This window comes from Serinus canaria, chromosome 1A, assembly GCF_022539315.1.
Source record: "Serinus canaria isolate serCan28SL12 chromosome 1A, serCan2020, whole genome shotgun sequence".
Lineage (NCBI taxonomy): Eukaryota > Metazoa > Chordata > Aves > Passeriformes > Fringillidae > Serinus > Serinus canaria.
The window spans coordinates 52460411-52488113 of NC_066314.1; the positions used below are offsets into that span (position 1 = coordinate 52460411).

Below are 27703 nucleotides of genomic sequence, written 5' to 3' on the forward strand. Positions count from 1 at the left end.
TCTGACGGGCACAGGGGGAAGCTTGGAGCAGCTTCTCACAGAAGCCACCCCTGCAGTCTACTCCCCCTCCAACTCTGCCATGCCAACCCAATACATTCTTCATCCAAGCAGTCAGATTTAAGCAGGCAACTGTTCTGAATATTATTTGTACAGATGGGTTAAAGTCACTACTCTGCACTGGAGCTGCATCGGGGAAGTAACAGAAAAACAGTCACAACAGAATATTAGTGGAGTTATTTATCGTTGGCATTTAAGAATCTGTTGCATTTAATAACATTTGTGTAAATTATTTTTCACCACCGCTGGTATCACAAACAAAATTTAATGCATACAAACCCTCAAAGACTTGGTTTATAACAAAGCTGCTACAGAATGGCATCTTTTTTCACAAGGACAACTTTTGAATAGAGTCAAGTGCATTTCAGCCACAGTAGCATAAACAGCATGCAACACATGACATTAAACAGATTGTAATGTCCTTGTTTGAAACACTAAATTAAAACACATTAAGCAATCACTTGAAACACAGGCCATGCTATAAAATGCCCTTTGCAAGTCACCTTAATCACCAACCCCCTATCCCCCCCACCCCCCCTCCCCCCAAATGCTATGCTTTGATGCTTTAAGTATTTACTGGTAAAAACTAGTAGGACAGTTTTTCCAGCTCATTAAAGAGCTGAAGTTTGATAATTATTTGCACAATAGAAAAGACATAAAATATTACAATTAAAAGCTCATAATCACATTATCACCTTCAAATGTTCATAAAATCCTTTTTTGGCTGAAGCTCAAAATCATGTAGGTATTTCTAAAATTGTAAAAAAATCACTAAGATTCATTCCCTCTAGCTGTTTTTGAAATGCATCCTTCTCTTCATTATTTTGAATTGCCTACCAAAATTTCATATTCATCTGAACAAGCCTGGCTTACCTAGTGGCACAGTTATGATGGTCTAAGAGTTCCTTTCTCCTAGGTTTCCCAGGAAACAGTTCCCTTTAAAACATGTATTCATCTTTATTTTGTGCAATGTTTTCACAGGGGATAGAAGAGAAGTGCACTAGAGAAATTTCTCTAAAAAGGCATTTTGAAGAAAGTTTTCCTTAACATTTACATGTGACCAAAGTCCTTGAACACAGAAGAACAACTGAATAGAAGTAATTTCCTTTGCTATAAAGGGTACACATTCCTGTAGAAATGTACTACAAAACCACAGTGCTAATAATGCCCAGGTTTTTTAGACCTTTATGATAGACACAGTAATGTACGTAACCAATTTGTGTGACGCATTATGCTTTTACAGGTTATTTTTGTCTCTTCATAAAAAATAGGCTGTAATATAAAATATTAAAAGCAAGTTCTATCTTGTACCACACCAAGGTTTTCTATATATGACATCGAGTATTATATGGTAATATATTAAAATATCATTTTCAAGTAAATTATTCAATTTCATAGACAAGAACATGTCTTTAATATGTACTCCAGCACTATCTAATCTCAGTAATCTGAAATATGCAAGATAAAGCCTGAGTAAACTTAAAGTAGTTCACTTCCACATTTCTCTTTTTCAATTCTATTAATTTTCTGTATGCAAGATTCCCAATGCCTTAAATGGGAACCAAATATTGGGGCCCAGTTCAAAGAAATTTGAGGAAAACAAGAGCATTTCTCACACACCCCGTAAAAAAAGTGAGTATGATAATATTTTCAAAAACTGCTAATTACTCAGGTTCTTGCTTTCAGATCTAAGAATATCTTGTGAAAAATTTATATTCTGTTGGATAAGGGCATGAAAGAGGCAGTTCTTCTGTGGTACACTGTGAGGTCAGGGTTAAGTGCTTTTAAGGGAATAAAGGTTAGAAAGACCTAACTTAAAAATACTTTATACCCACCAATTATGATCAAAGATCAATACATATACATATTAAAACTCTGTATGACCTCCAATGAATAAACAAAATGCTTTTAAACAAATTAATTATATACAGAAATTTACTCCACCCCCAACACCACGTTTCTCAGGTGTTTATCCTTAATCTCACTTAGAGTTGAGAAGTTCTGAATGATTCATACTTGAAGTCAGGAACACTGCTTCTGTAAGTGCTATCCTGCAAACAGCTTGTAACACTGGCATTCCTTAACGTAACAGAGGCAAACTTCTGGGTCCAGTAATTGCAGGAGTACCTGAACTTGGCCTGGTTTAGTTACTAAAGCAGTTATGCAATACTTTCTTCTTCAAAGTATTCTCAGAAACATAATTGTTGTCTGAGGTGTTACTCTACAAAAATACAATGTAAGCATAGTACATTTTATCTACAGTTGTTTTCTCATTTCCTTATATGCATTGCTACACGTAAATATATTTGAGTTGAAAAATAACATTGTTTTGATGGTGGCAAAAGAGTAAGTATCTTGCCAACTCTTTCCCACTGCAAGTCATAATAAATGCTTGCTATGGAAATTAATAATTCTCTGGCTATTACAAGTGACAATCCATTAAACAAATATTTTTCTATTAAAATATATATATGACCCCGACATTAATTTCTTTACAGTGAATTTCAGAAACTATCTTTATACATTTTACAAGACCTTTCCCCATCAACAGTAACTGTAGTAGGCTGCTCTTAGAGTTGTGACTTCCCCGCTGTCTTGGAAGATTAAAAAAGGGTACATTTTTTAATTGCTAGATGTTTCTGCTTCTGTTTTCTCCATTGCTGCCTCAGGAAAAAGCAGTTTTCTAAGTATGTTTGCATAGAATGGTCCATATACTTTTTTATTGAAGTTTACAATGCTTGCATACTGAGATCCCAGAAACTCTATCTCTGTCTGAATCACAGAAAGGCCTCCTGGCATAGTAGGTGTACACTTCTGAAAACTCGGAAGAGCAAGCAAGCTTCTCATGAAGAGCTGGATTCGTTTGTCTGAAATGGAATATAAAATATGCTCAGATAATGTAAACAAATGTAAACCCAAGATGATGCCATAGTCACTTTGTAAGTACCCGGCACATCAGCACATCGAAAAATGCAACAATGTAAGCAACAACTCTTTCCTAAGATTGTTTTGGGGTGGGAAACAATACTGTAAGCTTCTTCAATTTGTCTACTGCAAGGTGGAGACAGCATAAATTTACTGCAACAAGTTACATTAACTAATATGAAGTAGACTCAAAGGAAGGAAAAAAACCACAGCAGGTTTAAACACAGAATGGACAGAAAGAAGACTAGACACTCATTTTATCTAAATTCTTCTCCAAAATACTAGGCTGCCTAGTCTGGTCTCTACATGCACTTTTACAGTTATTTCCAGCTGTGACAAACCATGCATACGCAGAACACCACTTCCAAGTAAACACCATATCCTTAGTCTTAGTTGAGCAAGTATTTTACTGCAGTAAGAAAATACTTTTAGAAGATAATGAGACAGCTGATTAAGCTTGCTGGAAGTAAGTTTATAAACAGACACATACAATACAACAATTAGGTAGACTCTTACTAACCAATCAAGGAACACACAGGATTATTCTTCTCAACAATATGAGCGATTTGACCCATTAAATTATTCTGCATTTCTTCACTAAGAATGGGAAGACCTCTTTCACTTAGAGACTTGTTCACTATGCTGCAAATCTGGACACCAATAGCATTCAGAGCCTCCTTCAAGTCAAAATTTCTGCAAGAAAGAGAAAAGCATTAAATTCTGAAATTTCTGTGGCATAGGTTATAAAGTGCCCTCACTTGACTCCTTTCCCTTTTATTTTCAACCTGCTCTCTGCCATGAGAATTTTGAAAAGTTTTCATCTTTTGCTGCAGATTTACATAAATCTACATATACAGGAAAATTTCTATGTGGGAGATAAAATAAGGACCTAGTTGTGATTCAAATGGGAAAAGTAATTTCATGCATGCAGCAGTTGACTTTATCCTTTTGCCTAGGTGTTTTTCTGGGCCACATGCATAGCATTTCATGAGAAAAAACAGAGTGGAAAATTCTTTTTAAAAAGACAGTCACATACATCAGATTTGCCAATAGCACAAGCAGCCAAAGAAATAGGCAGCCAAGTAACTTGAACTACCTATAACAAGTTTGAAGCAACTCCAAAGAGGATTTAATGAATGTACTGCCACAGTCACAGTATCAGGAGTGAATGAATGAACTTTACTACTAGGTTCCAAAATTTGTACATTAACATCAAGACTAAGATTTCATTAAAACACGTGTCTAACATACAGTGGCCTTGTATCAGAAAGGGAATATATAAATGATTAAAATTCAGTATCTTCCTGTTAATAACAAGCACCAGCTATGACTAGAATTGTTTCCAGTTATTTACCGTCAAAAAAAGAGTTAAAAAAGGAGTAAAAAAAGACCTTACTTCTTATACAAGCACCAGCTATGACACTAGAATTGTTTCCAATTATTTACTGTCAAAAAAAAGAGCTAAAAAAAGGAGAAAAAAAAGACCTTACTTCTTATTCATGCCTTCAAGTAGAGGAAGGGAGATCCTTTTCAGCTGGTCAGCGAAATCAGGCACATCTACAATTGCTGCACCCACCATGTTGTTTGTTATGAGAGAAACACAAGCTATGACTTTTAACTGATTGAGCTTTTCTCTCAACTCCTGAAGACGAACTTCATCTGTTATTAGAGTCTAGAATTGAAGCAATAATACTAATTTAGGAATAAGGAGAAGATCTAGGGAAGGACAGATCTGGGATGTAGTCATGAAGCACTACTATTTTTAATCACAAATACACAAATCCAGAGGAGACAGCAACTGAAATACCCTAAATATGTAGTATAGTACAAAGTGGAATTATGTACAAGTATCAGAAGTAAACCTGTGGCGGGGAGAAAAGTAATGAGGAAACTGAGGACATTGCACCTTATACCTCATCACTGCTTACAAATCTGTTACCAGCAATTCAGCTCATGACATGGAATGCTCAGAGGACCCAGAGGACATTGTAATGACCAAGTTACAGACAGAATAGGCTTCTGGATTTGGGTGTCTTTTGAAAAAATGCTAAGATTTGTAATTGATGGGTAATAATGAACAACTGCGCTTGACAATCACCAGTTCAACAACCAGAGCAGGTTCTGCAAGTGATACATAACCCGCTCCAGGCAAAAAGCCAGCTGATCATACCAAGAACATAAGTAATCCCCACAGCAAGATGTAGCTGGAGTTCATTTCAGGTTACAAAGAGTTCATCCTGAGCAACACAGGGGCATTAACATCCAACTGCAGTTGCAATTTCATAGTACGGCAAGCTAGATCTACGAGAGGACATCTGTAGGTAGATCTTACTCAAAACTGCTCACAGAAAGGTAAGGAAGTGGTTTCCCTTCTGTCCACTGACTGAGAACACCAAGAGCATCCCCATGTATTTACCAAGTTCTGTGCCAGGCCATCCTACATGTAGCTAAGGCCCTCTCTGGAAACGCAAATTTTCACCCTGACTGGTGACAAATTTCCCACTGGCTTTATGGAAAGTTGCAGAGGTCAGTAATCAGGAATTAGAGGGAAAAACTGAGCACTGAGTCTTGAAGCAATAGTTTACTCTGAAAGGAAAAATACTTAGAGAACTCGAGTTTTTTACTCATTCTGTTCTGAAGAGCAATCCCACCAATTCCTGCTGCTGTTAGGAAAACAGAGTGCTACAATCAGTTCTTTTAAAGATTGAGAAAGCCAAGTACTGTCCATACAAAGCCCAGCCTTTGACCACAACAAAGACTGCTCTTAGGGTGGAGCTGGTGAGGTATGATTGGAAAAAGGGAGAACAACCTTTACCTTGTTCTTTTCTGGTTGTTGACTTGCCCATCTCAAATCTCAGAATGTGGACTAGAATATAATCTCCAAATTTCTGATTTACTGTGCAGAAATTTAAGGAGTGCAAAAGAGTACTCACTTACTGTCATCAATAGCAGGTTTATTGTATCATACCAATGATTTCATATAGCTGGTAATCTGAAGACACCAAAATATATTTCTTACCTCTGGAATTGTTTTGCAATAATCCCACTGTAACAGTTTCAAGTAGCCATTGTTTAGCACCAGTGTAGGACTAATAATTGGTTTTGAACTCCTATCAGCACCAGGGCATGATGAAGACTCATCAGAAATAGAGGACAATTCATCTTCTATTGATTCCTTTATCCATTCTGTTGTGAGATTCAGGGCACCTAAGCATTGCAAATAGCACAGATTTACTGCATACCTTCATCAAAATAAGCACTACCTTGAGGAAAAAAAAATTTGTACACAGAAGAGAATTCAACTTCTGAAGACTTAAACATAGTGGACAGCTGAGTCTTCACAAATGGTAATTCTCTCACTTTCTTCCACTGGTCACCTTTAAATTCTACGTGGTTTGTACAAACCCAGCCACAAATTGTTAAGACTTCAGACAAGATTTTTAGGTAATAGAAGTCTCAAAGTTTGAGTTCCCAAAGGATTGTTTTCCCTTTTTTGGAGAGGCCTCTTATCAGATAGGGCATAAGACTAAAAGGTAAAGATGAAGGAAGATCAAAATGTTTGATTTTTTTTCTGGTAGAGTTCTTCTCAGGCTGCATAAATGAACACTGCATGCCCTATCAGTGGCTCAGGGCTCCCATTTTAGAAGCCCCTGCTCCAGATGTTAGTATGCTTACTTATTCTTCTTGGAAGATATATTTCTGAACACTATTTAACCAAATCAAACAAAATGTGTAATGGTGGATCAAATTGACTTTGCATCATCTAAGAAATTTTGTTCAGAGCCTGCCTTTTGTTTATTAAAAATAGATCTTAGCCCTCCCAGCTTTCAGACACACTAACTGGTTTTACATGTTTACTTCACACTAACAACGGAACAGTGGCACACAAAAGAGAAAAGGCTCATCTTATGGAGGGCTTCTGCATCCAGACAGCAAGAGTCACCATTTGTTTTTCAGACACCATCCAATTTGGCAAATATAAGTTTGTCTGAAAGTGCCTCAGATAACAGACAGACAAACTTGATGGCAAGTTAAGCAATCATCCACTGATAGCTTGCTTGTCAAAAAATTTTCCCATTACCTACATACAGACAAGAAATTGAAGTTTTCCTCTAAGTTAACTGCAACTTGCAGAGTTTTCACAGCATGTATTTAAATAGGCTTCTTTTCAAAGAAAGGTTTGAATTTAATATACCATGGTACATACTTGGTGTTTCTTCAAGAATTTCCTGGAATTTTGTTCTTTCATAGTCCACCAAGTTGTGCCACAGGTATGGTCTAAGGCTTTTAATTGTGTAATTTGCCATATCCACTTTCATCAGGTCCAAAACATGGAATATTTGTCTGAAAAGAGGAATTTAAAATTTCACAATTTAATGTAGTCTATTGATTTTCACCAGCACACATGAAGCACATGTACATTATCACTTTAATTTCAATTTTGGAGAAGTGAATGCCTTCATTGGCATTTCAGTGCAACAGATGTTACTTCTCAACTGGAATTCTTGAAGATAAGGCTTGGCCTAAGTTAAAAAGAACAGCATTGATGTAGCATCACGAAACGCTACAGCCCTGTTTTTCAAAAACTACATGAATTGGTATATTTCAGTCTAAATTAGCAGATTTTAACTTTTTGGTCACTGACTGCATTAAGAGAGACAATCTTTCTGACCCAATTGTTTTGATCCCCATATAGATACACAGCAGAACAGCTACCATTTAGTCTTAATGTTTCAGCATACCCCAGGAGCACGGTTTTCTGCCCTTTTATGCAAATGTTTTACTCAGGTTCAAGTAATAAGATCTTAACTAAAGAGCTTTTAAATCCGAAGTCTGGCCTTCCAGAAGAAGCATGCAATTAACACTTCAAGAAGAAACAGTATAACTGTGCTGTTTACATTTTGTAAGAATGAACAAGACAGAAAAAAAGAGTTTCTGAAACAGATTATTGCAAGAGTTGTTGGCTTAGATATTCAGAGCTGCCTGGTTTCATCTAGTATCCTACTCATTTCATTACTAAGTGAGAAACACAGTCTGGTCAGCATGTCAGAGCTCTTCCTCTTTAATGCTTCAGGAAGCTCTCCTATAGTTTGAGAACAGTGTTATGCAAACTGATACAACTTTAGACTTCCTTTACCCAGCTCCCCACCTTCCACTGTCTACTACTCTTTCAGAGAGGAGTTTTTTTCTCCAAAAACCACACTCAAATACTAACCTCAGTAACTCTACAATATTGTCAGTTGCTTTTAACTGTTTTATGTCGTTGTCTCTTATTGGAGCACATAACTTTCCCATAGTGTTGATGACATAGTTAGCTAGCCCAGGAATATCAATAGCATTGTGTTCTGCCTGCTGTCTTATAAGATCCGTATCGAGAACTTCACAAATTTGATTGTGAATCCTGTTTGCTCCAGGAGTCAGGAAAGAAAGAAGAATCTAAATTAGAGGGAAGAAAAAAGAAAAAGCTTATCAATAAAGACACAAGTAAGCACATTTGAGTGAAATTTTAATATTCATGCCAGGCGTATATAGCTGACCGATTATAACCAGACATATTATCAAAGGTTGTGGGGAATAAAGGACTGTCTAGGAAAAAAATAAACCAAACCAGTACAGTTCTGCAAAAATGTTCAAACCAATAAAACAAAAAGCAAGTCAACAACTAGACCTGTTCAAAAGCTGGGAGGCTACCCTGTAAAACAAACATTTACTAACCTAAAGTTCTGAAGGACTTAGTATTGTGCCAGGATTGAAGGTTTGTATGCTCACCTGTGCGATAATCAAACAATGAAGTTTAAGTGGGCAGGTGCAATCATGTTTATACTGTTGTTCATGCCCTAAGCTCACAGTATGGTTCTGGAAACAGGCTAGTAGAGATGGGAAGCTCTGGGAAAAGAGATGACTTTCAACTGATCACTGTGCAGTGAAAGTTGAGTGAACATGCCACTGTTTGTTTGTGGCCCTATTCCTGGTTAATATAAATATACTACAAATAGACATCTATTTTCAGTTCTGGATAATCATAGCTTCATAGTATAAAAGGAAAACCAGAAGGTGTTGGCTCAGCTAAGTTAAGCAGATCCTTCAGTAAACTAAGGGACTCTTAAAGCTAAGCTAACAAATCAATACAGAGAAGGAAGAACATTACCTCCTTAATTTCCTCAAAGAGCTTGATAGCATGTTTGTATTCTGGAGGATCTTCATTCAGTTCTGATTCCAAATGATCCCAAAATGCCTTGTGTACAATTTGTTTCACTGTGCCTGCAAAGCTGTGGAGTAAGTCAATTAGATACGGAGAAGACTCCAAACTAGCTTTCATCCTTGTAACTGTTTCAGATGAGACAGATCACTTGTCAGGAAACACACCTCCCCAGATAACTATGCCCTGCAACCACATCTTTCTTGGACAGCGGATCATCATGTCCCAAAACACAGTCTAGACTGCTCCATTCATTTCTCTTCTCTTTCCAACACCAGCACTGCTTTTTACAAAATTCAAGCTCTTACCTGTTTTGTGGGTAGTCGTCATGTTTTATGCAAAAATTTGCATTTACAGCAATTTCATGAGCTAGAGTCCAGTTTGACAGATTTCTTGTAGCTGCCATCAGTTCATCAAATGTGATAACCTTGGGAGGGCTAGCTGCTGGAACAAACAAGATCAATTCAAGCCACCTATCTATAGCTGATAAGTGCAACTGAATATACTAAAACCTAGAAATTTTACTGCTTGCTAATTGGACTCCAGTACTCTGGAAGACGGGACCCGAGATTACCAAGTCTTTATATCTTCCTAAAACACTAACTCAGGAAACTCCCCAGCTTATCAGGGGTGTGCGTGTTTGTGGGGAAATAGCACACAAGCTTCAAAACATTCTGAGGAGCATTTCCATATTTCTGCATCTGAACTAAGATATTTTCTTCCTTTAAAATGGGATCTTGCATTCCACTGGTTTCCTACTAACTGTTCTGTCAAAGCCACCCAACCAAAAGTATGGGCAGTAAGAGATACCAGATGTCCACTATAATTCCGAGCACATGATTGCTATATTGCCTGTTGAAAAGGTTCTGAAGTTACTGACTTGCCAACCCCCCACTTAAAATCAGCAGATCTTCAGTCTGCTGTGAAATTAAGTTATACTCATTTTTTTAAGAGTTAGCAGCAATGACAAAACAAACTCTACACTGGAAAACGAGCAAATTCCCAAAGTTTCTAAATCCTTAAATTCTATAATTTAATTTATTATTTGGAAGGCTGGTAACAAAGAAAGACAAAGAGCCAGCTGCCAACTGCAGCTCCACTAACAAGCTTGTTTTAATATAAGACTAAATTTACATAGATGTAAGAAGTAAGCATGGTCTGCAAATGCTTACAGACACAGAGAAACCACATTAAAACCAAGGTTTTATTTACCATTACTCAAATTATCCTCCCTGTGCAAATGTGTTTTTTCTGTTTGATTCTAGTATTTATGAAAGAAAAATGTGAATTCAAGATTAATTACATGTCACTTGGTGTGGTATTACAAATCTCTAAGTTACAGAATTAATTTTTAAGTGCAGGGATCAAACAGAAGAAACCCACCCTTTGCACAAAAGCGTATCTGGTTGAGTGGGAGGCTGCTACCAATGTCAAGGCTAGGAAGACCATGGTGACACACTTCTTATACTTCCTGAAGGGAAGGAATGCACAGGGAGACCCCCATGGATACAGCTGCTGCTGGTATTCCACACACAGGAGATGCACTGCTTCACAGCAAAGAGAAAGCCATGCCACTCTAAATACTCTTAAACAGATTCAGAATACCAGGTTCTACCCATGACAGCAAAGAGAAACAAGGTAAGTTAGCTTTATTGGTCCATGCACAGTGCAGGTAAGGCTGAAATAGGCTTACACGCTGGGGAGCTGGGTTTGCTTGAAGAATCACTGTTAAAGCTCTGCCTGGAATATTCTGAGTCACTGGAAGAAGCTGTGCTTTCTGAGAGCCGTGAAGAATCTGAGTCACTATTCTGGTCATCACTGAGAGGCATTCTGATTCCCTTTACCTTGTTTACACAGTAAACAAGACCTGGAAAGACAAACACAACTCCCATAAAACCAGCACTTAGTTTTGTTTGTTTCTCAAAAGTCAGCTACTGATCATTACATTGTGAATGAAGATCAAGTGGTTGCCTTTCCTAAACAGGAAAAGCAGAGGAAAGGATTTGGCTCAACAAAAACGGCAGAATCATATAGTTACCAACAAACTATACCTGTTCTGTAAGAAAGCTTTGCACCTTCAGCTGTTTCATACCTTAATGATTCTGAGAGAGACAATCCCTAAATTGGTTGTATTTAAAAAAAATAGAAGACTACCCACAGAAACCCCTGAAGCTACTTGTTACACGAATTTTGGTAGTTTTCAATATCCATAAAGGCATTTTGTGATGTCACCATCCCCCAACCAGACCTTATGAAGAAGTGGTGTTTAGCAATGAGTTTCCTTCCACAAACAGGCTGCACAGAGTGTAACAACTGCAAAGCAAACACAAAAGTTGCAGGGGGAGAACAGGCAAGTAATTCAGAACATTACACTTCTGACAGAGTGTAGCTCCAAGTCTGGCCTTTAGGTGGGTCTGTGCTCAGAATCAGATCAACAATGGCATACACCCAAAAACCAGTCCTCCTAGGGGTGAAGGAGGATGGATAGGTTTTCTGGTTTAAGTCAATTGGCAACTCCAAGCCTCTAATATTCTATTTAGCAAAGACAACAACCTCCACTGACAAGTGTTGTACTTCATAGTGTTTCTGTCTAGGTAAAGAAACTGCCTCCCAGGCAGATAATCTACAATTGCAGAAAATATGGACAGCTGCACAGTGTGATACAGATGATTAACAACTGCATGACAGGAAGTGAAAAATATGTCCATTATAATATTAAAATGAGAACCTGGAAGTCAGCTGTAATTACTACCAAAGGAATTTGGCCCAGATACCAGAAGTAGCTGTCCATCTCTGATTATGGCCATGAAGCATTCTACAGTGGACTTCATGAAATGACATAGGCAGCAATGGTTTCCATCAGCAAATTTATCTAATATATGATTTCATTTATTATTAAATCACATCAACTTCAGTAGGCAGAGAATACCACACTTTGCAACTGCTGAAATTGGAAAAAAAAAGACACTTTTAGCAATAAAAGGATGATCTTTGTACTTATGTGAATCAACATATTGTGCGGCCCTGGGATAGACAAAAGGTAGTGAAACTTAAGATTTCTTTATACTGGCACCTAGCTACAGCTTAAAGCATTTGACTTTTTGGGTACCAACTCATCTTGAAAAGGCCTTTATAATTTGATGAGCTACTACATTGATGAGCACTCCCCTGTTAATTGAGATTATTAACATTACTTAAGTGTGTGTTTACTCTTCCTCCTCTCACAAGAGGAAAGAGGATGCACTTGAGCACCTTATTTTTGTAATACTTTACACTGGGTGTTTCTGTGAAAAGAATTGGTAACATTAGCAAGAACAGAGATAAAAGTTTATCACAGTACTGGAGGAGCCAGTGAGAGATACATGACTAGAACATAGAGGTCATGCATTGAGAACTTGCAACATTACCAGTGATGCTAAGCATCACAACTCTTATTAGAACAGCAATTTCTTAATTTCTAACAAGCAAATATTTAAAACAGTATTGTCTAAACAAGACAGAGTTGCAAGAGAACCTAAAAAACAATACACAAAGATATTTTGCCTTGGAAATTGTAATAAAGTTACAATTAGAAATGGGTCACTAGTTAATGCTAGAGAATAAACAAACTATTTCTTCAATTAAAATCTGTGTTACAGATCTCAAAGTTAGTGATGATCAAAAACTAATTGTGACAAACTAGTTATTGAACATACCTGAGGGTCTTCATGTTGAACTGCTCACTAAAATACATTAACACTGTACAAAGCCTGCAAAGTTTTTACTAACCTCCAACTATTTTTTTTTAATCAATATAAGAACACTGTATTTCCAGACTTTATCTTGTACAACACTCCTATATTTCCATATAAATAACTAACCTCCAAAAGATTAATGTTGCAGCGTGTGGTCCATCAAAATATTTGATTAATGTTGTTCGCAGTGTAGTGGCCCAAAGTCTTGTAAATTGCTTGCGGAGTGTGAGCAATTCACGGCGTGTCTACTGCTTCAGTTCAGGTGTTAAGAAGATGGAAGAAGGTAAATGACCATTAAAACCCCAAATTCTCTCACACAATTTACACATCATCACTTCATGAATTACCTCTTACTTCTAGGTATGCCAATGTTAATAAACTTCAGTTTTGCAAGGTCATTCTGAGAGAAATACTAAACCAGCCATGAAGGTGAGTCAGCACTGCCATTTTCCACTCCATCTTGATCTCCAAGAAGATCAAGTGGTTAAGGCAGAATTAGAAGTCTATATACATTAAGTCCTTAAGCATTAGTCCCAGTAAAGGATCAATGCAAATAGTTGCATTTCAAAGATGCACATGCATTTTGATGTATCTAGACAATACCTGCTCCCACAATATATGCACACAAAAGGACAGCAGAGCTGTCAGCAGGGTGCTTCAGAAGGCTTAATTTAAGTAAGAAGTTTCAACACTGCAACAGGAGGTGACACAAAAAACCACTGCAATCTTTTGCCACACTAAATACATTTCCTAGTAGAATGCTTCAAGCACAACAGGAAGTAAGAATGGGTGCACTCTGCAGATTCAGAACATTATTGCTAAATTCTATGTTTAAAAGATAAACACATCAAACTAAACATACATGAAATATACAAGCAGAACCTGCAGGGGCCATCTAAAACACTTAGGCAAAAATGCAGTCATTGAGCATATGAAAGGTAAGTACAAACCAAAAATGGCAATTCTAATTAGTTACAACAATAATTAACTGAGTCACTTTGTCTTTGCTTTATAGCATACACTGGAAGAGCTGATTTTCCTTACATTTTTGTAGATAGCACAGAAGTTCTCATTATTAAAACTAATGGCCATGTTCATTTAGAACTTTAAATTAGTATAACAGTCACATAAAAATATGTCAAAAAGCCCTTCAGCCTTGCAGGATCTCTCTGTAACTCACCATTTTGGATAAACAATACCATCTTGTTTTTTTTTAAATTTGCTTATTAATTATTACATATTAGGCTGTTGTTTTAATACATATATTAATATACCAATTGTTCTATTAAAGGGTCAGCCTTAAGTTACAACCTGCTTTACTCTGCTGCATTAAAGACTACACCCACATTTACATTTATATTAGGTTGGACACCATCACAGTGGGCTTCATCACACCATTTGCTTTCTTTCAATCAGTACCATACTGTAGGGTTTTTTAAGGATAAACTCTTTTGAAGACCAAGCTAAAAGTATCTTCTACACGTACCAACCCCAAGATTCCAGCTAATTTAACAATGAAAATATAAATTCTCACACTTCCGCTATTTAGACAGGTGAGGATTATTCTTTTTAGTAAAAAGAAAATTAATACAAAACGGCAGATGCTTAAAGGCATCTTGTTCTTAATTGGTTACTTCATCCCCCAACTAGAGTCTTAATTTAGAACTTATCAAGACTGCAAGATTGGGTTAGTTTTAGAAGACACTAACACACTTTTTATTTCTGTAGGTTTGCTTTAGAAGTTATTTTACAAAGCGCCTGGGGGGAGGAGGGAGACAGTTTAACAGTTGGGTATTTTCTTCAGGCACCATCTTCAAGCAAAGGTTTTCCACAGCCCTGCTTTGTTCAAAGGAAGTGTGCAGGGACACAGAGACTTATGAGTGCTCTGTCCAGTTTTACCACTATGAAAGTCTTAACTTTGTTTATTCTGCTGGGTTCACATTCTTACTATCTTCAAGCTACCACCGACTGAATCTCATCTGGTCTCGAGTTTCCCTTCCACTGACTGCACCTCTGTCAGCACTCACCACACGAGAACAGAAAAGAGCCTTTGTTAGGAGTTAACTGCATTTCCGCCGCTATTTTTCACAGCTTACAGACGACATTTCTCCCCTTTAGCTTTCTAGTTTCACAGCTCTTGGAAGAGATACTTCTCTTCGTGAAGGCTTTAAAAACTCGGTTGGCGAAAAGCGAGCTGGGCCGAGCGCCCAGAGCGTTGCCCGGGAGAGTGACCTCCGCCCGGACAGGTCGGTGATGGGACCAGGGGCCATCCTACCCACTGCCCTCCCCCGCAGGGGGAGCGACACCGAGAGGATCCGGCGTCTCCTCCTCTTCCTCCATCTGTCTCACTGCCTGTCTCCTCCCCCGGCCCCATGTTTTTAACACTTAGCAAAGGCAGGAGTTTGGCACCCTCCGACCAAAACAAACAGCGTCTCCAAGGACAGGTCCGGGGGGAGGGAGTCCGGGGGAGAAGCAAGGAGGAAACACTCCCTGTCAGCCCCCGAGAAGTCGAGTCCGGGCACCCATCCCTAAGCGCCCCAGCCCCCATCCATGCCCCCGGGAGGTCTCGGGGTGCCGCTGCCCTGCTGACCAGGGCTGCAGGGGGGGACTCTGCGGCTGCGCCCGTCGGGGCGGATCGTCCCGGCGGACACTAAGGGAGGGCGAAAGCCCAGGAGACACGGGGAAAGGGGAGAACTACGGACCCAGCGCAGGAACTGCAAAACCCACCTGCTGCAGCGGGTGCCCCACCGAGGCACCAGAGCGACGGGCCATTTCACCACCTCCCTGCCACCCACACCGCACAGGAGGGTAGCAACCCCACGACTCATCGCCCAGCGTGCCCGGACACCCCGCCGCCTGTCAGCTCCGCCGGCCGGCCGGAGCAGTCCTGCCCTGCTGTCCGGTCACTCACCGCTGCTCCTCGTCGTCTTACACAGCGCTCGCCGGAGCCGCACACAAACCGCCCCCCCATTTAAAGACCCAGCCCAGACTATTACTGTCTTCCTCGGGCACGTCCATCTCTGACGGTGGAAGCGGGGAGGTGCATCATCTTTTCCTGCCTGCCTGCGGCGAGTTATTCGAGGCGCTTGGGCTAGCCTCCGCTTATGCCAGTAGAAACTGTCCGCATCTCCTTATTCTGCCTGCGACCGGGCACTAAGCTTGGGGAAATATGCGGCGACACGGGAAGATACTTCGACGGACTCCCCCGCGCTGGCAGTGGGCCGTGTCGCCGTGCGGGGTTAGGCCGGGGGATGGGCCCGGTGGTGTTTACGGAAGGGCCCCGTCCGTCCAGGCCGGCGCCGCCCCCGCCCCGCCTCCGGGCCGCCTCGGGGACGGGAACACCAACCCCGCTGAGCCCGGGCGTACAGGTAGAGGGGCTATGTCCCGTAGGGGACGGGGCAGCGCCCCAGGCCGTGTGTGCCCGCTTTTGTGCACTGCTTTGCAAAGGGAGCTATAACGACCTTCCTGCCCTGGTTTCCTTACCCTCTCGATGGGGGGGTCAGTGTCGCGCTCCCCCACGCGCCATCTTGGCTCCCCAGTGCCACCCCCGTCACCGCGGCTTCAGAAGAGCCCCTCGGCCCCGTGCTGAGTTTAGTCACCCATCTCGCTCACGGCTGTGGTGTCAGGAGGCCTGCTGAGCGCCCACTGAGGAACGCAGCACGGGACAGTGCAGCACTATCATTACAAATGCTTTGCTTATTGCTGTATTGACCTCATGCACTGGCAGCTTCACGCACCCACTGGACAACAGTACCTGTCAGGGTCATCACCTCTTCCTGTCACAGAAGCTACGTGCCACCACTGCCTCACCCACCAGGAAGCACGGAGGGCAAAACACTGGCAGTCATCTCTGAGGCAAAAGCTCACTAACACGCCAGCCTTGCCCATCAGGAAGACAGAGCTCCCTTCCTGCAGATAACCTTTAGCACACGTGGTGAACTACACAGAACAAACAGATGTTGTATTCGGGTAGACAGCTGGGGACTGGCTGGCCATCAGTCAGTTGCTGGTGGGAAATTGTTTTCATTTGCTTCATTTGTCTTTCTTGGCTTTTATTTACCCCTTTGTTATTTTCATTTTGATTGCAATTTATTTTTTTTTTAATTATTAAACTTATTTTATCTCAACACACAAGTTTTCTCACTTTTACCCTTCTGATTCTCCCTCTCATCCCCCTGGGGACATGTGGGGTGAGAGAGAGTAACTGTGGTGCTTATTTCCTGGATGGAGTTAAACTACACAAAGGTACACATTTAGAATTTTGACTAGTGTTTCAAGTCGACTTTAACTCTTGGCCTTTCACTACAGAAACACTGTTAATTGAAATTAAGGATTAGTTTGTGCTCACACTTTGCAGCATAACCTTCCTTACTGTTACCAGTAAAACTGTCAAAGACAGTAAAGCCTATAATTAATGGTCTGCTTTATCCAGCAAACAGCAAGGCAGCTACTGAGTGGATAAGATGTGCAGCGGCATTTGGCCCCGTGGGTCAGAAATTTCCCAGTATGTGGCTAACTCATGGTTAGTGTGGGAGGAGAGGGAAAGGGCAAAGCATGCTATAGTTTATGCCAGGGCCCACGACAACTAAGGTGAGAATGTAACTTAAAGTCACAAGACATTTTTCCCTAATTCTAATAACTAAGCCAGGCAGATTGGCTTTAGTGCTAACAGATGGATGTTAAGACTCTGGGTTGACTGAGATCATCAGGCCCAGATTTGATAATAGGCTCAACGTCAAGACAGAAGGAATACAAGGCAGGTGTAAGGATGCTTTCTCAGCTTGTTCTTCTGTGGAGTTTTCCTATATTCCAAGGAGAAATAAGTCTTGTGAGAGGTAAATAGGGTTGCTACTTCTCCCTGCTGAAGTATTTGTCTTCAAATTCAAAGGCAAAGCAGAATATTGACATTTCTGAGAGAAAATGGTACGTCAGTAGCTTCCCAAAACACACCAGTCTGCAGTGCCTAGCAGCTTTACCAACTCAGCAAACTCCTAATGCATACTCCTCTCAGCACTAGTAATTGGTCTTTCTGTGGAAAGGAAATAAGAGTTTGATGCACAGTGTCAAATACAACAAAAAGCTATTTGTAGAATGGTACTCTTGGTCAGAAATAGCTTGAATTGGTTCCATGATGAGTAGTAGTACTTCCATTAGGTAGTACATTGCTAACATTTTCCTTGTCACTACCACGCAAGAGAAGGAGAAATAGTGGCAGTTACCTATGCTACCTTACTCCCTGAAACAGATTTACATCCCTTGATACTTAACATCGATTATCCTCTTGATTATTCTCTTTGGTGAAGTCCATATGGCTCAGTTCTTATAGTAAACTCTGAAATATATGGCTTCTGAGCTAAAATCCTGGGTCTTAGGGTACTGCTACAAATCCTAGCTTTTCTGGGCCTTTCTTAAATAGAAATCTGATATCTCCTTCTCATAAAGTGTGAGAGAACTAAGGCTGTGGCTAGATGTTCACAGTGGAAACTACTGTTGTAGCTTTCCCAGGGTGCTTTGCGACTGAAGATTTCTACTCATTTTTTTGAGGAAGACAGATTATTCAGAGGGTTCCTCACCTGCTTTAGTGCAAGCCTCCTCATACCAGCTTCAGCCACCTCTGGTATATATTTAAGACAATCTCCTGACCCCATGCAAGCTCTCTGTTACTTGCTAGGGTCAGGGCAGTAACTTCTGTTGTGGTGCTCATAACTTGCAGTCACACCAACATCCTCTCAGGTCTGTGCATTTGACAGAATTGTGATAAAATGCCTGAGACGATTCACTATAAATTCTTCTCTTATCACCCATTTTAGTAGTTACTAGAACATAATCTATAGACTAAACAGTTCAGTTCATCCAAAGCCTTGGCAGAGATGGAACTGTATTTGACAGGCTGACATCAGGGGCTGTGATCCAGCTGACTTTACAATTCACTGTTTCTATATAATACTCAACATAAAATTTATTTTTTATGTGTATATATATGTAAAGGAAGAATATACTGTAATCTAAGGAAAGACCAAGAAAAGAAAACGACTTCCAAGACAAAATTTTATTTAATTTCTTGCTGTAATCACATAGAGAAACAGATCCATTCAGTGCCTCAAGCTCCAGCTGGAGCCCGTAGCACAGGGGAAGGCCTGCTCAGCGTTTCCTTTCCTGTCCTGTGCCGGGACTTGCTCCGTGGGGAAGATAAAGGCAGTAGGCTCATGTTGGCGTGGGGAGGCAAAGAAGCATATTGGGAGTAGAAAAGCTCTGGGCAGACTCGGTGCTGAGCTCTCGGTCTGTCCATCTCGGACAAAGCCGTCCGTCAGCTGAGAGGGGCTTGTTTGGGGCCTGGAGAGCTCCTGCCAGCCAGGGCAGCAGCTGTTGGGTCCCCAGGGACCAGCCCGATGCCAAGTCTAAGCTCTACAGGCACTAGAAACGGGTTGGGGAGAGGGGTTGCAGATTGAGAAAATAATTTTCTCGCCACGCCTTTCACTCAGTCATTCCGGAGCTTGCTGCAGGTATTCCAGCCAAAATCACAACCAATCAAAACAGAAGTTGTGTGAGGCACAATTTCGCAGCGTTCTACCACCAAAACTACGAGGGGGGCCAAAAACTGACAGAAGGACCAGTCTGGGTTGGGGGACGCCTAGCGCGGGGGCTGCGGGGGTGGAGAGCGCTCCTCGCGCTCCCTCCGCTCCACAGAGGGTCGGGAGGGGGCTGTCATCGCGAGGCTGGGCCGGGGCTTCCTCTCCGCCCCGCCCGTCGCTTCCCGGTCCCACTGCTCCCCTGGGGATGGGGCTGGGCCCTGTACGCCACGTCTGCCTCCCGGCAGGGACGGAGCCCATCCCCGCGTGCGTGGCGGCTCCGCGGGGCGGGGCGGGGAGCGTGGCGCGGCCCGGGTCGGCGCCTCCGCCTTCCCTCCATCCTCCCTCCCTCTCTTCTTCGCCCACTCCCGCTCCTCCCGCTCTGCGTACGACGGCGGCGGCGTCCCGCTATGTCGGCCGCCAAGCACCGGGGCTCTAAGGGGGGCAGCCCGTCCGCCGCCAACGAGAAGAGCGCGCAGCTCGGTGGCGGCGAGGAGCCGCCAGCGAAGAAGCCGGCAGCGGCGGGGCACGGCCGGGGCGGCAGGGCGGGCCGCTCTGGCGCCGGCCCCCGCCGCGGCTGGGGGATGCTGCTGGGCGCCGCGGTGGTGCTGGGCGCCACGCTGCCCGCCGTCTGGTACGTGCTGCAACTGCAGGAGGAGGTCGGGCGGAGCGCCCGGGAGGTGGAGGCCTCCGGCCGGCAGCGGCAGGAGCTGGCCGCTACACTGGACACCGTGGTGCAGAAGGTAGCGCGGCGCCGGGCACCGCCAGGGGCGGGCGGGCTGGGCATCGCCGGGGCACTCGGTGCTGCTCGGAGGGACGAGGGGCAGCAGCCGCCCGTGCAGGAGGGACGGGCGCGGGGATCCGACCCTTAAATAAGGAGCTGGGTAGCTGTTGGGTGGCCGTTCTTGGGGGAAAGCGAACGTGTCCCGTTGCCTTCCCCTCGTCTTCCGTGCTCCCTCAAAGATGCTTTCATGGCATTAGAGGAGCAGATGGAGTCAGGGCTGCGGTATTCCCCGTGCCTGCAAACGTGGCCCCGGAGCAGCGAGTAATCCCTGCCAGGCAGCGTCGAGCTGGGCGGGACGGGGCGGGACGGGACCCCGCGGCGGTGGCCGCAGTCCCCTGCTCGCCTATCCAGAGCGTGTGCCTGAAGCCATTTTATGGAATGCAGCCCGCACGCTGCATTAGGTGTTGACAGCGGTGCGGACCCGGCGTCCCGAAGGAGTCTGCTGCCCGTAATTCTCTATCTTCGAGGCCCGCAAATCATTTAACCTAGCGGGACGAACGAGCTGCTCGTCGCTGCCTGTCGAGTAAGCAGATATGCACGCCGAGGGACACTGGGTGGCAGTGCTGTCAGAACGGGGCAGGATCCGGCCTCAGCGTCTCCACACTCTAGAAAACAAAACCCATGTGAGCTTCACCGAACAACAGAGGCTGTGCCAGAAACACTGCTGCAGTACCCTGCCTCCCACGTTCCTGCTGCAATCTCTAGCCAAGGGAGTGAGACTCGCAGTGTCCAAGACAGTCCAGGACCACTGAAAAGCTGTGAAGTTGCTGGCACAGGATGTGGCTCGAGTGAAGTGAAATAAATGCTAATTTCTCTCATTTTTTTCACTCAGGGCCTTATTAGCCTCCCAGCTGTATTTTCACAAATAGCACTGTCCACTTGGATACATCCTAGGGTGCCTAAACCCTTTATAAATGGCATCTGTGATTACATATCATCAACATACAATTAAACATATTTCCTGGGAGTAGGTTAATTGGTTGGAAGACTGTATGTAAAGTTATGATTGAGTCAGATCAAGGAAAAGGAAATTCTTGTCTCAGCTTGACTGCTTTCTGCATGGCAGACCTTTCAGATTCCCTATATTCCCTGCAAGCTTGGGCCTGGGCTGGCAAAGGGCAGAGAGGCACTGGCAGAGATCTTTTTGCTGTTCAGTGCTTCCAGAAACACAGTGGCCTTCACATGTAGAGATTATATCGTCAGTCTTGGAGTTTCATGTCCCATACAAGAAGAAGGAAAAGGAAAATTCATGTCAGCAGGAGAGAAGAGTTGTAAACTTCAGGGCTATAGGGCTGTGTCTGAAGCTGGTTTTAAATCCAGGGGGCTTGACTCACTGATGAAAGGACAATGATTTGAACTAGCAAAGGTTGTGCTAGTTAAGGTAGTTAATGTTTTTTAAGCCATTTTTGTAGATTGTAAGAAGGAAGAAATTGAAATGGCAACATGTAAAACTACAATACATGAGTGTAGAACTTAGATGTACATGCAGTGTATAAGCCCTTCTAATCAAAGGAATGTGGACAATTTGTTGCTTCCCATCTCCATGTCATTGCAGAAAATCATAAGTATGTGTTACATATTATAGGAGATGAGTATATAACAGAAGTTTATAAATAGTTGGTTTCAAAGACAACTGAAACTTACTTGCCTTTGTATAGCAGATGGAGATCACAGGGTTTTGATGTAACCCATGGAAGTTTTGGTTGCTGTGGTTTGGTGACACAGGAATTTGCTGTATTTCACTGCTTCACAAAGGTGTAGGATCCTGCGTTGCACTTGCAGAGTGCCATCAGCACAGGCTGCTGTGTAGCTTTGCCCTTCATCTGACTGCAGAGAGCTTCTGTCAGGAGTAAGCATTATATAAACTCATCTGCTTTACACATCGAGGAGAAAGGAAATGATGTGGAAGTTTAGTCTTTAACATAGAATCATTCTCAGAGAGGCCAAGGTCATTTGGTGTTTAAACACAAGCTAATATGACCAGTTAGAGAAAACAGTAATCATTGGCTGAAGATACACTTTTATGTACTATGTGTAATGTTAAATCTTTCAAGGGCTATGGCTTCAAATCTTACCAGCCATGTATGCCAAATACCAAACTCACATGAAGGTTCACGCACAGACCAACTGCTTTGAAGCTGTGAGTTTTTACCCCTCTTGTGCAAGGGTATTGCTTTGAGCCCTGGTGGCTCTCAGTTAGGACAAATCCTATTAGAAGCTGGTATATTTTGAAGACTCCAGTCCATTTTATTATACCAGAGCTCTCTGATCTTCAGGTGGGTGGCCCAGATGGGGAATAGCTTCAACTTACACCATGAACATTACCTGAATGCAGTGGAGTAGCAGGTATAAAATACTTCCACTGTGTGTGGTGGGAGCCATCTCCGTCAGTATTAGAGTTACAGAGACCAAGCCCTCTGGAGAGTTCTGGCTATTACTGATTTCTTAGACTAAAAAGACAGTTACTTGCAAATGTGAATTTGGTGATTTGGTTGAAATGTGTCACTGTAATAGGAGGGGGAGGAGAACTTTCATGTGTTATCCTGTTAGATTTTTGACCTCCATTTACAGAAAAAGCTCTCTGCTCTCTGTGGAAATAATGAGAATGAATGACAGCTAAGATATAATGAAAATTAGGTTGGTAAGTCAGTCAAATGACTAGTGCTCAGCTGCAATGTGTATGGCAGTATTACCTTTTCCACCCCTTCCCCTTAGCTCAGTTCTAATTTCGTATGGGAGCGCTAGAGAATACAAGTGTAGGGAATGTAGGGGCATTAGAAACCCTTTTACTGAAGTGGGAGAACAGAAATCAGTGGGTATTGTTCAAACGACAGGGATCTGTCAAAGCAAAGGCAAGTCTCATGGCCAAACTCTACAATCCTTGCACAGTACAGACGTTCATGAAAACTAAGGAGGATTTGGCCAGGGATTTGCAAAAGTACATAGAAATAACTTAATTTCTAATTAGGATATCTGTTAGGTCTTTAGAAAATAATGTCTAGGTTCTGAGTCAGGGAACTGCTGGAGCCTGCTTCACTTGAAAAGAAGAAAAAAAAAGGCAGCTCTATGTATTTCTTTCTTAAACCATATAAAATAGACTTCTTTTTATTTATAGAATAAAACAACCCCTCCAGCTATGTATCTAATCAGTAAACACGGCAGCCCGTGTGGCATGGCTGATTAATATACCCCTCAGCCACAGAGAGTAGTATAAGGCAGGACACCGTGCATTACTCAGCAATTGCCATCCTGCCAAAGCCTTGAGGTATTTTCTGTGTGATGGATTCCTCTTGCAGGTAGTGGGAGTTCTTTTCATTGCATTACTAAGTTTAAAAAAGTACAGCCCACACATGCACAAAAAAGTTTCTCCACAGTCTTAAGACTGATGCTCTGCTTGGCCTCAAAATTGAGTAATGTGTGCTTCCCTGGCCTGGATCTTACCTTTAAATGTGAGAGTAAACAAATGTGGTGGCCACTCATCCCTTGACCTTTTCCTTCTGGCTGCTACTGAAACCAGCTGTAAAGATAGTTTTTGTAATTGGGAAGTTTAATAGCGTACCTGATGTAGTGGTAGGAACTTTCTGTTAACCTGAGCTAGATGCAAGGCAGGCTCTTAGCAGCTGCTCTGCTTTTGTTCTTTGTGAGTACATAGATGAGCCCTGCTCATTGCAAGTGCGTGGGTGTATGCAGGAGTGGGAAAAACAAGCCTCTAACTATGTAGAACATTAAAGACTTCCTATTTTTTTTCTTATCTTCAAAAATATTTAACAAAAAAAGGTCTTGTGTTTCTCTTGATGTCTAGGAGCAGCAAAATGTCATTACTACTTCTACTCCTTGGCCCATCCCAGCTCCCCTCTCCCTCTAATTTTTCCTTGTCTACCGCAAAACTTCTTTTTCATGATCAGGAATTGTTCTTTGGTATTCATGCCTGATAAAATATAATCCAGCTTTTCTGTATTCAGAAGCTGGTGCCAGATATTCTTTTGGTTTGGTTCCCTAGCCCCGCCCCCCCCCCCCCCCCTTCCTTTTCTAAAGACTTGGGATCTTTAGAACCAGGAATCCTATATGGAAGGGATGGTTCACGGGTCTGCACAGAGACTCTGGAGACGTGGGTTCCTTTTTCACTGCCACAGATTTCCTGGGTCATGAGTGGCAGGTCAGTGAGGCCGAGGACCCTTAACAGATGGTGTATGTACAATAGAGCTGTAAGGCTGAAGATGCTGGGTTTTTTGTGCTTTCCATATCTGTATGCCACGGGGTGGCTTGAGGTATGGGCACAAAGGATTGCAATGCAATCATTTAGTCTAGTAACAAGGACTATAAGGATTTTGGACAAAAAGGGTGAAATTACTAATATTAACCATGTGTATTTCTGGCCTAGGTACGTTCTCTTCAAACCACATTTGGAGAATTTGAATCCATGATGAAAATTGTTCAGCAGAAGCAGGAGGTGAGCGAGAAGGCTGTTAAACAAGGGGAGAGTGAAATAAACCGGATCAGCGAAGTGCTTCAGAAGTTGCAGAATGAAATTTTGAAAGACTTGTCTGATGGCATTCACATGGTGAAGGATGCAAGGGAACGAGACTTCACATCTCTGGAAAATACAGTGGAAGAGAGACTAACAGAGCTGACCAAGTCTATAAATGATAACATTGCTGTATTCACTGAGGTTCAGCAACGGAGCCAAGATGAAATCAACAATATGAAAGCAAAGGTTGGTTCACTAGAACAGGCAGATGTGTATAAACATGAAATTAAGGTGCTAAAAGATGCTTTTGATGAGATGCAAGCATCCATAAAAATGAAAGAAAAGGACATAGAAACCTTGAAGAGTACAATAGATTCCATGGAGTCTGATGTGTACACTGAAGTGAAAGAGTTAGTCAACCTCAAACAACAACATGAGAAGTTCAAAGAGGCTGCAGACACTGAACACCTTTCATTAAAAGCTTTACAAGAGAAAGTTCTGAGAGCTGAGGATTCTATTATGCAGATCCCTAGTGACATTAAAAGACTTGATGAAGATTTACTGCAAGTTAAAGCCAACCTCAACAAATGGGAAGATAATGAACTCTTCAGAAAAACATTAGAAACTTTTGGGAAAAACAGTGAAGGACTGGAGTCTCGATTGAGGCACATAGAAGACAGCCTAGAGTCTCTAGCATCTGTTGCTGCTCAAAACAGTGAAAAGTTGGAATATTTCCTTTCTAAGGAGGCAGAGTATGAGAATAAGCTCAGTACCCTAGAACAAAGCATTACCACTCTTCAGGGACTCTCAAATACAGATGTAACTTCAGTCACAGGTGTTCTGAAAAATCTTGGTGAGGCACAGACTTCACTGTACAACGACATGGAAAACTTAAAGAGAAGCATCAGTGACTTGCCATCCTCTGGTGCTCTCCAGGATGTCCAGAAGCAAATTAGTACTTTGTTGGATCAAGGAAATCTTCATGCTGGTCAAACACATTCTCAAGGTTACCTTGAAAAGTTTTCTTCTATGGAAGGCTCTGTAGATGAATTGAGATCTTCTGTTAGCCAGGTCGATTCTGATTTGAAAATGCTAAGAACTGCAGTGGATAGTTTAGTCGCCTATTCAGTGAAAATTGAAAATAATGAGAACAGCTTGGAGTCTGTGAAGAGCTCAGTAGATGACCTGAGGAATGATCTGGAAAGGTTGTTTGTGAAAGTAGAAAAAATACATGAAAATATTTAGGCAGTGGTGCTCCTTGGGCAAATAAGGGGTTAAGGAGAATAGCTTTTGTATACTCTGTTTTTTTTACTCTTAAAAAGCAATTTGATACCTCCAAAGAGAATAAGAACACTTTAATAATAGAGACAGTTCTGCTTATTTCCATTGTTTCTTTTCTGTGTAGTGTTTTTGGAGTTTTTGTTGTTTGTTTTTTTCTTTCCCCTAAATTTTGTTTTAAGGAAGCACAAGTTTAGTTGGGGGTTGAATTTCTTAAGGGCTCATCTTCTCTATGAAGTTGTACCACTGTTAAGGGTAGTGGTGTAACTACAGCCTTGTTAGCATGGGCATGTATTTAATGGCGTGAAAGTGTTTCACACTGACACAAGATATCCCACACAGAAGTGCTATAGCTGTTCTGGTACCCAAAGCATACTGCTGCGCTCATTGAGGATTTTACTGGTATGTTTTGGTTCAAGAAACAAAACTACATGCTATCTTAAACTGTTCACTGTGGTGAACTTAAGAGTGGAGTAGGTGTGCAGCATATAATCTGTTTCTGCAGTTTGGGACTCAGACGTGTGGTCAGTTCACCAAGGGTCAGCTGAGTTGTAGTGTATTCCTGTGAGACCTTAGTCTGTACCAAGGAACTAACAAGGTCTGAGGTAAGTGGCACTGCCTGGGGCTAAGGCCTAGGAGATTCATTCTTTGTGATCACAGACTTCTTTGCCAGCATCTTCAGCTGCTGGTGCAGCAGATCAGTGCTTAGAAGTGACATCTGAAGGACAGGATTAATTTTAAGAGGGTGCAGTAATATTTTTGTCTTATTTTTAGACTGTTTACGTGATTAGGCTGTGTCTTCCTTGGAAAGATCTAATTTGGTCTTTGATAAGGGATTTTTCTATAAAAATCATCACAAATTTGAGGGAAGAGAAGAACCAAAATTGCATCTTTGTGTTCCATATGTAACAAGCATGCCAACAACAGCGATAATACACTCCAAAACACACAAGAGGGAAAATCACCATGAAATCAGCAGAATTGCTTCTATGGAATATACATTTCCAGGTTTTCACACAGCTGACAGTGACCTGAACTCTTGTTATGTATTCAGGACTTGGTGCCTGATTCTTGTCACTATTTTTGTCACCAGGTGTCTGGCTGGCTGAGGCATTGGTAGCAAAGGATCCTTCTAGGAGACCTGGTCTAGGAGAGTGAGGAAAAAGTGTCATAATTCTGTAGATGATCTTTTAAAAAACACTTTCTCGTGGAGCTTCTTTGGTTTTCTCTCTTTTTGGAAAGGATTTGTAATATCCCTCCTTTTCAAGTTTACTTTTGAACTTTATCCAAATAATTGGTAAAGGAGTCTGCATGTGGTTACCTTGGAAATAGGCTGTGGGCATCATGCTCATCTCAGCTTGGACCAGACAGATCCTCACTGTGTTAGATGAAAAATTCCTTGAAATAGCATCTCCTAGAAGTGGGAACAGCACAAGTGAAAAGGAGTTCTCCTAGGTAAACAGGATACTGAACCATATCCAGTGTTCTTCCTGTTAAACAGGAAAGAATTGCTGTCAGAGAAAGAGCGAGCCATGGCATTAAGGTAACTGTTGTCACTGTTGGAACTGCACTGTTCTTTGTTGACTTCTCAAGTTCTTGAATAATGTTGTTTAGGTTACTGTGAAATGAACTGTATGGCTTATTTGCAGTATTTTTAATACATAATAAACATTTGGAATATTCTTTGCA

General features: G+C 42.0%; 2 protein-coding genes across 7 annotated transcripts; one reads left to right on the top strand and one right to left on the bottom strand.

Annotated features, from left to right (window-relative positions):
* Positions 1 to 222: 222 nt before the first annotated feature.
* On the bottom strand, positions 223 to 16159 carry TCP11L2 (t-complex 11 like 2). Of its 6 annotated transcripts, none has more exons than XM_030238072.2 (11): positions 15827 to 16158; positions 13042 to 13163; positions 10875 to 11048; positions 9490 to 9622; positions 9131 to 9251; positions 8198 to 8418; positions 7190 to 7326; positions 6002 to 6189; positions 4473 to 4654; positions 3503 to 3675; positions 223 to 2924 (listed from the first exon to the last, which is right to left on the bottom strand). In XM_030238072.2, exons 3-11 carry the CDS (start codon positions 11008 to 11010, stop codon positions 2680 to 2682), a joined length of 1536 nt encoding a protein of 511 aa, XP_030093932.1. In that variant the 5' UTR covers positions 11011 to 11048; positions 13042 to 13163; positions 15827 to 16158; the 3' UTR covers positions 223 to 2679. The 6 variants fall into 6 exon arrangements, with proteins under 6 accessions (XP_030093932.1, XP_018765355.1, XP_018765358.1 ...); XM_018909810.3 differs by having other exon boundaries at positions 9490 to 9625; XM_018909813.3 differs by having other exon boundaries at positions 9490 to 9625; positions 13042 to 13166.
* On the top strand, positions 16020 to 27703 carry CKAP4 (cytoskeleton associated protein 4). The gene is given in 4 exon segments (XM_009086415.4): positions 16020 to 16283; positions 19327 to 19608; positions 19610 to 20227; positions 24650 to 27703. Coding segments are annotated over 4 exon segments (2496 nt in total). The 3' UTR covers positions 25982 to 27703.

What these genes read in the sequence shown, in the direction of transcription:
- TCP11L2 (XM_018909817.3), bottom strand. Translation starts at nt 11,010, where the DNA reads ATGCCTCTCAGTGATGACCAGAATAGTGACTCAGATTCTTCACGGCTC. An exon ending in CAAACCCAGCTCCCCAGCGT is followed by an intron (nt 9,626 to 10,874) that starts GTAAGCCTATTT and finishes TGTTTGTTCCAG; the next exon opens with CAGCTAGCCCTCCCAAGGTT. An exon ending in AATTCTTGAAGAAACACCAA is followed by an intron (nt 6,190 to 7,189) that starts GTATGTACCATG and finishes TGCAATGCTTAG; the next exon opens with GTGCCCTGAATCTCACAACA.